Genomic DNA, 12,663 nt, shown 5'->3' with positions numbered 1-12,663 from the left:
GTCAGACCAAGTCAATGGTAACAGCCAGTGCACGTGTAGGTCACTTAGAGATGGCAAGACCAACTCAATGGTAACAGACAACACATGTGTTTCACTTAGTGACGTGTTTCACTTAGTGGCGGGAAGGCCAAGTCAATGGTAACAGCCAGTGCACATGTAGGTCACTTAGAGACGGCAAGATCAACTCAATGGTAACAGACAACACATGTGTTTCACTTAGTGACGTGTTTCACTTAGTGACGGTCAGACCAAGTCAATGGTAACAGCCAGTGCACGTGTAGGTCACTTAGAGACGGCAAGACCAACTCAATGGTAACAGACAACACATGTGTTTCACTTAGTGACGTGTTTCACTTAGTGGCGGACAGGCCAAGTCAATGGTAACAGCCATTGCACGTGTAGGTCACTTAGAGACGGCAAGATCAACTCAATGGTAACAGACAACACATGTGTTTCACTTAGTAACGTGTTTCACTTAGTGATGGTCAGACCATGTCAATGGTAACAGCCATTGCATGTGTAGGTCACTTAGAGGCGGCAAGATCAACTCAATGGTAACAGACAACACATGTGTTTCACTTTGTGACGTGTTTCACTTAGTGACGGTCATACCAAGTCAATGGTAACAGCCAGTGCACATGTAGGTCACTTGGAGGCGGCAAGAACAACTCAATGGTAACAGACAACTCATGTGTTTCACTTAGTGACGTGTTTCACTTAGTGGCGGACAGGGCAAGTCAATGGTAACAGCCAGTGCACCTGTAGGTCACTTAGAGACGGCAAGATCAACTCAATGGTAATAGACAACACATGTGTTTCACTTAGTAACGTGTTTCACTTAGTGGCGGGCAGGCCAAGTCAATGGTAACAGCCAGTGCACGTGTAGGTCACTTAGAGACGGCAAGATCAACTCAATGGTAACAGACAACACATGTGTTTCACTTAGTGACGTGTTTCTCTTAGTGATGGTCAGACCAAGTCAATGGTAACAGCCAGTGCACGTGTAGGTCACTTAGAGACGGCAAGACCAACTCAATGATAACAGACAACACATGTGTTTCACTTAGTGACGTGTTTCACTTAGTGACGGTCAGACCAAGTCAATGGTAACAGCCAGTGCACGTGTAGGTCACTTAGAGACGGCAAGATCAACTCAATGGTAACAGACAACACATGTGTTTCACTTAGTGACGTGTTTCTCTTAGTGATGGTCAGACGAAGTCAATGGTAACAGCCAGTGCACGTGTAGGTCACTTAGAGACGGCAAGACCAACTCAATGATAACAGACAACACATGTGTTTCACTTAGTGACGTGTTTCACTTAGTGGCGGACAGGCCATGTCAATGGTAACAGCCATTGCACGTGTAGGTCACTTAGAGGCGGCAAGATCAACTCAATAGTAACAGACAACACATGTGTTACACTTAGTGACGTGTTTCACTTAGTGACGGTCAGACCAAGTCAATGGTAACAGCCAGTGCACGTGTAGGTCACTTAGAGACGGCAAGATCAACTCAATGGTAACAGACAACACATGTGTTTCACTTAGTGACGTGTTTCACTTAGTGACGGTCAGACCAAGTCAATGGTAACAGCCAGTGCACGTGTATGTCACTTAGAGACGGCAAGACCAACTCAATGGTAACAGACAACACATGTTTTTCACTTAGTGACGTGTTTCACTTAGTGACGGTCAGACCAAGTCAATGGTAACAGCCATTGCACGTGTAGGTCACTTAGAGACGGGAAGATCAACTCAATGGTAACAGACAACACATGTGTTTCACTTAGTGACGTGTTTCACTTAGTGGCAGGCAGGCCAAGTCAATGGTAACAGCCAGTGCACGTGTAGGTCACTTAGTGACGGCAAGACCAACTCAATGGTAACAGACAACACATGTGTTTCACTTAGTGACGTGTTTCACTTAGTGGCGGACAGGCCAAGTCAATGGTAACAGCCATTGCACGTGTAGGTCACTTAGAGGCGGCAAGATCAACTCAATGGTAAGAGACAACACATGTGTTTCACTTAGTAACATGTTTCACTTAGTGACGGTCAGACCAAGTCAATGGTAACAGCCAGTGCACGTGTAGGTCACTTAGAGACGGCAAGACCAACTCAATGGTAACAGACAACACATGTGTTTCACTTAGTGACGTGTTTCACTTAGTGGCGGGAAGGCCAAGTCAATGGTAACAGCCAGTGCACATGTAGGTCACTTAGAGACGGCAAGATCAACTCAATGGTAACAGACAACACATGTGTTTCACTTAGTGACGTGTTTCACTTAGTGACGGTCAGACCAAGTCAATGGTAACAGCCAGTGCACGTGTAGGTCACTTAGAGACGGCAAGACCAACTCAATGGTAACAGACAACACATGTGTTTCACTTAGTGACGTGTTTCACTTAGTGGCGGACAGGCCAAGTCAATGGTAACAGCCATTGCACGTGTAGGTCACTTAGAGACGGCAAGATCAACTCAATGGTAACAGACAACACATGTGTTTCACTTAGTAACGTGTTTCACTTAGTGACGGTCAGACCATGTCAATGGTAACAGCCATTGCATGTGTAGGTCACTTAGAGGCGGCAAGATCAACTCAATGGTAACAGACAACACATGTGTTTCACTTAGTGACATGTTTCACTTTGTGACGGTCAGACCAAGTCAATGGTAACAGCCAGTGCACATGTAGGTCACCTAGAGACGGGAAGATCAACTCAATGGTAACAGACAACACATGTGTTTCACTTAGTGACGTGTTTCACTTAGTGGCGGGCAGGCCAAGTCAATGGTAACAGCCAGTGCACGTGTAGGTCACTTAGAGACGGCAAGACCAACTCAATGGTAACAGACAACACATGTGTTTCACTTAGTGACGTGTTTCACTTAGTGGCGGACAGGCCAAGTCAATGGTAACAGCCAGTGCACGTGTAGGTCACTCAGAGACGGCAAGATCAACTCAATGGTAATAGACAACACATGTGTTTCACTTAGTGATGTGTTTCACTTAGTGACGTGTTTCACTTAGTGACAGTCATACCAAGTCAATGGTAACAGGCAGTGCACGTGTAGGTCACTTGGAGGCGGCAAGATCAACTCAATGGTAACAGACAACACATGTGTTTCACTTAGTGACGTGTTTCACTTAGTGACGGTCATACCAAGTCAATGGTAACAGCCAGTGCACATGTAGGTCACTTGGAGGCGGCAAGAACAACTCAATGGTAACAGACAACTCATGTGTTTCACTTAGTGACGTGTTTCACTTAGTGGCGGACAGGGCAAGTCAATGGTAACAGCCAGTGCACGTGTAGGTCACTTGGAGGCGGCAAGAACAACTCAATGGTAACAGAAAACACATGTGTTTCACTTAGTGACGTGTTTCACTTAGTGGCGGACAGGGCAAGTCAATGGTAACAGCCAGTGCACGTGTAGGTTACTTAGAGACGGCAAGATCAACTCAATGGTAACAGAAAACACATGTGTTTCACTTAGTGATGTGTTTCACTTAGTGGCGGACAGGGCAAGTCAATGGTAACAGCCAGTGCACGTGTAGGTCACTTGGAGGCGGCAAGAACAACTCAATGGTAACAGACAACTCATGTGTTTCACTTAGTGACGTGTTTCACTTAGTGGCGGACAGGGCAAGTCAATGGTAACAGCCAGTGCACGTGTAGGTCACTTAGAGACGGCAAGATCAACTCAATGGTAATAGACAACACATGTGTTTCACTTAGTGACGTGTTTCACTTAGTGACGGTCATACCAAGTCAATGGTAACAGCCAGTGCACGTGTAGGTCACTTGGAGGCGGCAAGAACAACTCAATGGTAACAGAAAACACATGTGTTTCACTTAGTGACGTGTTTCACTTAGTGGCGGACAGGGCAAGTCAATGGTAACAGCCAGTGCACGTGTAGGTCACTTAGAGACGGCAAGATCAACTCAATGGTAATAGACAACACATGTGTTTCACTTAGTGATGTGTTTCACTTAGTGACGTGTTTCACTTAGTGACAGTCATACCAAGTCAATGGTAACAGCCAGTGCACATGTAGGTCACTTGGAGGCGGCAAGAACAACTCAATGGTAACAGAAAACACATGTGTTTCACTTAGTGACGTGTTTCACTTAGTGGCGGGAAGGCCAAGTCAATGGTAACAGCCAGTGCACGTGTAGGTCACTTAGACGCGGCAAGACCACCTCAATGATAATTGCTTCAGATGTACCAGAAGAAAAAGCGGGTCACGGGAGGCAACAGGAGACTTGAGTCTTTGCAGAGTCTGGCTTGCAATTTTGCTAATTCCTCCCAGTCGCAGGTGCCTTCACTGATCTATTGGGTGTGGCCCAGGTCGAAGGGCGGGGCCAGTCCTATAAAAGCCTGCTGGCTGAGCTGAGCGCTTCAGTCTTTTGGAACCAGCCCTGGGGAAAGGACCACTGCTGGATGGTGACCTGTCCTGCAGGCTGTTACAAAGGAGCTCAGGAAACCGGATAAGTAGTCAATGGGGAATTTGGGGTGTCTTTCTTTCTTTCCCAGTTTCACTGAGCTTCAGGCTTTTTCCTTTTAAAGTGATGGGGATGGAAATTGAATATGTTTGGGAGCCAACTAAAAGCTGTAGCAGGCAGCTAACCGTATTTCCCACTGCCTGTTGCAGCTTTTAGTTGGCTCCCAAACATACTCAATTTCCACTTTAAATATTGCAGTTTGGGTGGGAAATAGCAGGATGGACCTTTTGAAATGTCTTCCCACACCCCAGGTCCAGAGTTTTGCAGTCTACTGCAAAGGGCCCTTTAGCTTGCCTGCCAGGTGGTGCTTGTGGGCCCCACTTTCCAGGTATTTAGAGACAAGGTAGGAACGCATCTCTTTTGCCGAGCTTTTGATTTCTGAACGATTCTCTTGTGTAATTTTAAGAGCAATTTTAATTGCATTATTTATAGATTACCTGTTAGTATTTTTTGAGGCACTTAGATGGTAGAAGAAACAAAAGCTGGATAGACATAAAGCAACTTAGAAATGTACAAATGTAAAATTAGAAATAACTCTAAACCTAGGTTATACCTTAAACCTTAGTCTACTAAACAATAGGAATCAATGTAACCTAAACTTTTAAAGTAGCTAAGGTTAATTGCTGCCCACAGTTATAACATAAAAAAACAGAAATGTAACCATCACTGTGCCTGCAGCACCAGTACTTTTGTTTTTTTAAATCATCAAGGTGCCTACCATGATAAAAAAAAATACCAATTGAAAATTGGAGCAATGTTATGCCATTGAAATTAGTTCAAATTAAGCTTTGGGAATAAGTTTCAGATTGAAGCTCGGTCAAAGAGATGTACGATTATCCTATTCTCAAATCCTCTGAGGGTTGGGCAAAGAGGAGAGATTTAGAAAGACCTCCAGGGGCCATCTTAGCAACAAAATCCAAAACAAAGTGATAGGACAAGGTAGTCGAGTAGCTTTGCGGCAAGCTAGTGGCTGGTGAAACGCAGAATTGTTCCAATATTTTGGGTCCTATTCAGTTCACACTCTTTTTTCTGAGCATAGATAGGGTCAACTTCAGTAGCTGTTTTGCATTAAGCAATTTCCATTTAGCCCTCTTTTGGGACAAGAAGCAGTCTTTAACCACCTGTTTCTTCCTCTTTCTAGAATTAGCCTGCTCGATGGATGGATGTGAAGACCTTTCATCAGCCTGCCTTTTGGAGAAGAGAGATACCAAGATGACCACATTTTCCTTTGTGTGGCGGGACAGCGAGAGCTTGGAGTTTACAGGTAAGGAGTGGGTGATTTGAGTCATATTTCTTAATGGGCACTACTGGGTTGGGTGATGTAAATACTGGCCCCTCAAACCCATTGAAAGCTTTACTTATTTAGGCTTTTTTGCAGAGTATTCAGCTGGAGTCATCCTGCTCAGAAGACATTGCACCTGCATGTTTCCGGGTGAAGGAAGGGGGGGCCCCCATGTCGTCGCAGATGGAGTTACTTGTACGCTGCTGCAGCTGCTGCTACAAAGGAACCCTGGGAAAGAGCTTTGACACGTGCCCAGAACGATTGAGATGGAAGAGAACAGAGCAGAGATTGGGTGGGGTGATGGGTGGGGTGGTTTTTTTGAATGGAAAGCTGGCACAGCTTCCCTTAAGTGTAATGTTTTTTTCTTTCATTCCCTTCCTTGACTTTGGTGCCGCCATTGCTTTAACTTGCTGCCAGCATACCCGCCGTATCTTTTCTTCTTCTGATCTTCAGAGGGCCTGCGTGCCTCGCTTCTGGCACTACCACCCTCTGATGCTTTCATTCCCTTCCTTGACTTTGGTGCCGCCATTGCTTTAACTTGCCGCCAGCATACCCGCCGTATCTTCTCTTCTTCTGATCTTCAGAGGGCCTGCGTGCCTCGCTTCTGGCACTACACCTCTCTGATGCTTTCATTCCCTTCCTTGACTTTGGTGCCGCCATTGCTTTAACTTGCCGCCAGCTTACCCGCCGTATCTTCTCTTCTTCTGATCTTCAGAGGGCCTGCGTGCCTCGCTTCTGGCACTACACCTCTCTGATGCTTTCATTCCCTTCCTTGACTTTGGTGCTGCCATTGCTTTAACTTGCCGCCAGCATACCCGCCGTATCTTCTCTTCTTCTGATCTTCAGAGGGCCTGCGTGCCTCGCTTCTGGCACTACACCTCTCTGATGCTTTCATTCCCTTCCTTGACTTTGGTGCCGCCATTGCTTTAACTTGCCGCCAGCTTACCCGCCGTATCTTCTCTTCTTCTGATCTTCAGAGGGCCTGCGTGCCTCGCTTCTGGCACTACACCTCTCTGATGCTTTCATTCCCTTCCTTGACGTTGGTGCCGCCATTGCTTTAACTTGCCGCCAGCTTACCCGCTGTATCTTCTCTTCTTCTGATCTTCAGAGGGCCTGCGTGCCTCGCTTCTGGCACTACACCTCTCTGATGCTTTCATTCCCTTCCTTGACTTTGGTGCCGCCATTGCTTTAACTTGCCGCCAGCATACCCGCCGTATCTCTTTTTTCCCCCTGATCTCATTGCCTGTGTGGTTCCATTCTGGCACCGCCACCACTTGGCATTGACTCTCCGATCTTGGCACTCTTTGTCTCTTAAGTAGTCTGCCTTTTGTTCCCTTCCTTTGGTGCCACCATTGTTTTCCTTTGCTGCCAGAGTACCTGCCGTACAGGCGAGGCGAGGCGAGGCGAGGCGAGGCGAGGCGAGGCGAGGCGAGGCGAGGCAAGGCAAGGCAAGGCTTGGCTTTTCATTTTGGGTCAAAAAAAAAAATTCACCTCCTGGGCACAAAAATCCCTGACCCCGGCATCAGGAATTTTCTTCCCCGGACACCAAAAAATTCTTCATTTTTAAAAGCTATGAAAAACACCATTTTTAAGGATGAAATTCAATCCCGAATCTCATTCTCATGTCCATTTTTACATTTGGGTCAAAAAAAAAATTCACCACCTAGGCACAAAAATCCCTGAATTTTCTTCCGAAGACACCAAAAAATCTTGATTTTTAAAAACCATGAAAAACACCATTTTTAAGAATGAAATTCAACCCCAAATCTTATTCTGGTATTCGTTTTTAGATTTGAGTCAAAAAAAAAAATTCACCTCCTAGGCACAAAAATCCCTGACCCCCCCCCCTGTGAGGCATATAGTTGATGTGGTGGAGTTTTTGGAAAGGAACAACCAGATCCCTGCGGCGCTAATTTTTTTAGATGCTGAAAAAGCTTTTTATCAATTGGATTGGCAATTTCTGATGAAAGTTTTAGATAAAATGAATTTTGGGGATAAATTTTTACAACCAATTAGGGCATTATATCAAAAACAAACTGCCCAAATAATAGTTAACAATAGTCTGACTGAAGTATGCAATATTGAGAAGGGCACAAGACAAGGGTGTCCGTTATCACCTTTATTATTTGTTTTAACATTGGAGATATTATTCATAAAAATATGGAACTTGGAAAAAATTAAGGGTATTCAAATTAGAGATCAGGATTATAGATTGAGGGCGTTTGCAGACGATCTGGTTGTTACGGTGACCCAGCCAGAAAACTCTGTTGTGGACCTGATGGAGATAATAATGCAATATGGGAAGGTTTCTGGATTTAAGGTTAATGTACAAAAAATAAAAATTCTGGCCAAAAATATGACAGCACCGCAAAAGGCCCTTTTAAAAGGATTAACTGGATTTGAGATTGTTAAAAGGGTTAAATATTTGGGGGTGTATTTGTCACCCTCCAATGCAAAGTTATATAAAAATAATTATGAAAAGTTATGGGGAAAAATTCAAAAAGAATTGGAGAGCTGGGAAAAACTGCAATTGTCTTTGCTGGGAAGAATTGCAGCAGTGAAAATGAATGTCCTGCCTAAATTTTTATTTTTATTCCAAATGATACCGGTCCTTAAAAAAGACTCTAATTTGGAAGAATGGCAACGGGGTATCAATAAATTTGTGTGGGCAGGGAAAAGGCCACGAGTTAAACTCAAGATTATGCAGGATACTCGTGAAAGATGTGGTCTTAAAATGCCTAATCTTAAATTATATTATGAAGCTGCTGCGTTGTCAGGAATAAGTGATTGGATTAATTTGACACAAGGGAGATTATTAAATCTTGAGGGCCACGACTTGTTATTTGGCTGGCATGCATATTTGTTGTATGATAAGAAGGTAGATAATGTGTTTAAAGTGCATATTTTAAGACAGGCATTGTTGAGAGTTTGGAAGAAGTATAGACATAAGTTAGACTGCAAGATGCCGTTGTGGGCAATCCCGAAACATGCAATAGAAAACATAAATGTTGGCTTCAAACATGATGTGACTACGTATAAGGAGATCTTAAGTTTGGAAAGGAACGTCTGGTGTTTGAAGCCGTACAATCTCTTGCGAGATGAGAAGATCGTTCAAACTTGGTTCCAATATATTCAATTACGTGCCAGGTGGAAAGAAGATCAGAAAATTGGTTTCTCAATGACTGATGAAAATTTGATAAAGCAAATTAGAAACCAGGGTCCAGCACATATCAAACGGATTTATCTTGCATTGATAGATATTGACACAGAAACAGAACTTGTTAAAGACTGTATGATAAAATGGGCCCAGAATATCCAAGAAGTTATTACAATGGATACTTGGGAAAAGATCTGGGTGAGGAACATAAAATTCACGCAAGCCCAAAACCTAAGAGAGAACTTTTATAAAATGTTTTATAGATGGCATTTAGATCCTTAAAAGCTTGCAAGTATGTATCCGAATTATCAACCTAAATGTTGGAGGTGTGGTGGCGAAGATGCAACGTATTTTCATATATGGTGGACCTGCAAAAAGGTTAAGGCTTTTTGGATAAAAATTTGGTGGAATATGCAGAAGATCTTTAAGCAAAGGATAAAGTTTTGTCCGCAATTGTTTTTGCTGGGCATAATTACAGATGCTACTGTTGTGGACATTAAGTTGATGTTGAACTTAATTACAGCAGCAAGACTCTTAATAGGTCAATATTGGAAAAAAGAAGAACTGCCGACTATAGAAGAATGGACTCTAAAGGTTTCTGACCTGGCGGAAATGGCAAAGATTTCGGCTTACTTGAAAGATCATTCGCAAGAACGTTATATTATGGAGTGGAAAAAGTGGATTGATTATATCCAGAACAAATATGGGACTAAAAAGTTTCATTTAGCATTTGAATAAGTTTTCTTTTCTTTTTTCTTTTTTTTCTTTTTATATGTAATATTAGTATTGCTTGTAGTCATTTTATATGAGCTAGAGGGCGATAGAATTAATAGTTTATTGTTGTTAGCATATGGATCTTTAGGATTGTTCTTTGTTTTTATACCTTGTACTTAGCTCTGGGAAGTCGGGGGGGGGGGGAGGGGGAATGGGGGGAAGGGATAGGGAGGGTTAGGTAGGGGTGGGGGGAGGGGGGGATTGTTAAAGATAAAATGTACTGTAAAACTTTTCAATAAAAAAAAAATCCCTGACCCCGGCACCATTTTTAAGTATGAAATTCAACCCCGAATCTTATTCTGGTATTCGTTTTTACATTTGGGTGGAAAAAAATTTTCACCTCCTGGGCACAATTCTTCATTTTAAAAATGAAGAATTTTTTGGTGTCCGGGGAAGAAAATTCCTGATGCCGGGGTCAGGGATTTTTGTGCCCAGGAGGTGAAAAAGTTTTTTTGACTAAAATCTAAAAACGGACACCAGAATGAGATTTGGGGTTGAATTTCTTCCTTAAAATCGGTGTTTTTCATAGCTTTTAAAAATCAAGAATTTTTTGGTGTACGGGGAAGAAAATTCCTGATGCCGGGGTCAAACATTTTTCTGCCCAGGAGGTGATTTTTTTTTTTGACACAAATGTAAAAATGGACGCCAGAATTAGATTCGGGGTTGAATTTCTTCCTTAAAAATGGTGTTTTTCATAGCTTTTAAAAATCAAGATTTTGTTGGTGTCCGGGGAAGGAAATTCCTGATGCCGGGGTCAAACATTTTTGTTTCCAGGAGGTGAAAAATTTTGTTTGACCCAAATGTAAAAATGGACACCAGAATTAAATTCCAGGTTGAATTTTTTCCTTAACAATGGTGTTTTTCATAGTTTTTAAAAATCAAGATTTTTTGGTGTCCGGGGAAGAAAATTCCTGATGCCGGGGTCAGGGATTTTTCTGCCCAGGAGGTGAAAAAGTTTTTTTGACTAAAATCTAAAAACGGACACCAGAATGAGATTCGGGGTTGAATTTCATACTTAAAAATGGTGTTTTTCATAGCATTTAAAAATCAAGAATTTTTTGGTGGCCGGGGAAGAAAATTACTGATGCCGGGGTCAGGGATTTTTGTGCCCAGGAGGTTAACTTTTTTCCCCACCCAAATGTAAAAACACACACCAGAATGAGATTCGGGGTTGAATTTCATTCTTAAAAATGGTGTTTTTCATGGTTTTTAAAAATCAAGATTTTTTGGTGTCCGGGGAAGAAAATTCAGGGATTTTTGTGCCCAGGAGGTGAAATTTTTTTTCCACCCAAATGTAAAAACAGACACCAGAATGAGATTTGGGGTTTAATTTTGTCCTTAAAAATGGTGTTTTTCATAGTATTTAAAAATCAAGAATTTTTTGGTGTCCGGGGAGGAAAATTCCTGCCGGAGTCAGGGATTTTTGTGCCCAGGAGGTGAATTTTTTTTTGACCCAAATGTAAATACAGACGCCAGAATTAGATTCGGGGTTGAATTTCTTCCTTAAAAATGGTGTTTTTCATAGTTTTTAAAAATCAAGATTTTTTTGGTGTCCGGGGAAGAAAATTCCTGATGCCGGAGTCAGGGATTTTTGTGCCCAGGAGGTGAAAAAAATTTTCTGACTCAAATTTTTTTTGACCCAAATCTAAAAATGGACACCAGAATGAGATTCAGGGTTGAATTTTGTCCTTTAAAATGGTGTTTTTCATAGCTTTTAAAAATAAAGAATTTTGTGGTGTACGGGGAAGAAAATTCCTGATGCCGTGGTCAAACATTTTTGTTTCCAGGAGGTGAAAAATTTTGTTTGACCCAAATGTAAAAATGGACAGGGATTTTTGTGCCCAGGAGGTAAATTTTTTTTTTTTTACCCAAATGTAAAAACGGATGCCAGAATTAGATTCGGGGTTGAATTTTGTACTTAAAAATGGTGTTTTTCATAGCTTTTAAAAATCAAGAATTTTTTGGTGTCCGGGGAAGAAAATTCCTGAAATCTGCCGCCGATTCGCCCGGCTGCTGGACCCGTTGGACAAACTGAAATCTCCAGGACAGTTCAGACATCCTGGGGTTGAAATGGGTATTTAGGAGACAGACCCGATTGCAGTCGGTGAGCACAGTCCCATAGCAAGGTCATAAACGGCGGGGCTACTGATGCAGAGCAGGGCCGCCACTTTCATGCTGTCCTCTGTGATTCGGTTTACTAGGAGGTAGAATTCGACCTGTCCAAGATGCGATTCCCAACGTTCGTGATGGCGGACGTCGAATTCACGGATCTGACCGATCTCAGCCATGTTGCATCCTGTTCTGTGAATCTTGCTTCGAGTTGGCCATAACGTGATGGCTCCTGGCCATTAAAAAGATGCCTCTTCTTCCAGCAATGATGCTGTTGCCCCGTGACTTCAGCTCTCAGGTGAAGCAGGATCCCATCCTCATCGCCACTATTGTGTAGTGAGTTCTGGAACGCATGGAGGACACCAGGCAGAAGAATACATCACAGCAGCTCTTTATTTGGTGGTGGAAACTGTACTGAGAGGATAGGGTTACCTGTGCCCTCTTTATACCTGTCCAGGTACACTTTCCAGCCAATAGATTTAAACCTGGCTTTCCCGCTGAAACGCTGCTTCCTGCCATAGCAGTTTCGAGCCTGCGCCACCTGGTGTATCGATAGAGCCGATGCTTGCAGTGTTATTAAACCCCATACATAACAGATAGCCTTGTGAATTTTTTCAGAGATGCTGCCATGACATCACCTGGATTATAACAGGGCGGAGTCAAATTGAATAAAACTTTTGATTTCCATCTTCAGTAGTTCAGATACTCGGTAGCAAAGAAATACAGAAAAATCAAACTACATTTTTGCAACCCAAGTATGGAAGCCTTTTATTTGTAACATTTTTTTTACATATTAGCCTTTAACTCCTTTTTACCTCATAATTGAC

At 42.8% G+C, this 12,663-nt stretch overlaps 1 protein-coding gene across 3 annotated transcripts in view; it reads left to right on the top strand.

The window, feature by feature from the left end:
* Positions 1–4,732: 4,732 nt before the first annotated feature.
* Positions 4,733–12,663, top strand: part of PRPF40B (pre-mRNA processing factor 40 homolog B) — a 39,170-nt gene continuing 31,239 nt past the window's right edge. For all 3 annotated transcript variants that reach the window (XM_081320894.1, XM_081320892.1, XM_081320893.1), the window contains exons 1-2: positions 4,733–5,778; positions 5,893–5,991. In XM_081320894.1, the coding sequence (XP_081177020.1) occupies positions 5,968–5,991 (24 nt within the window). In that variant the 5' untranslated portion in view covers positions 4,733–5,778; positions 5,893–5,967. The remainder of the gene's footprint in view (positions 5,779–5,892; positions 5,992–12,663) is intronic.

The sequence above is a fragment of the Vipera berus genome (assembly GCF_964194415.1).
Source record: "Vipera berus genome assembly, chromosome: 2".
NCBI lineage: Eukaryota > Metazoa > Chordata > Lepidosauria > Squamata > Viperidae > Vipera > Vipera berus.
This window is presented reverse-complemented; position numbering and strand designations above follow the sequence as displayed.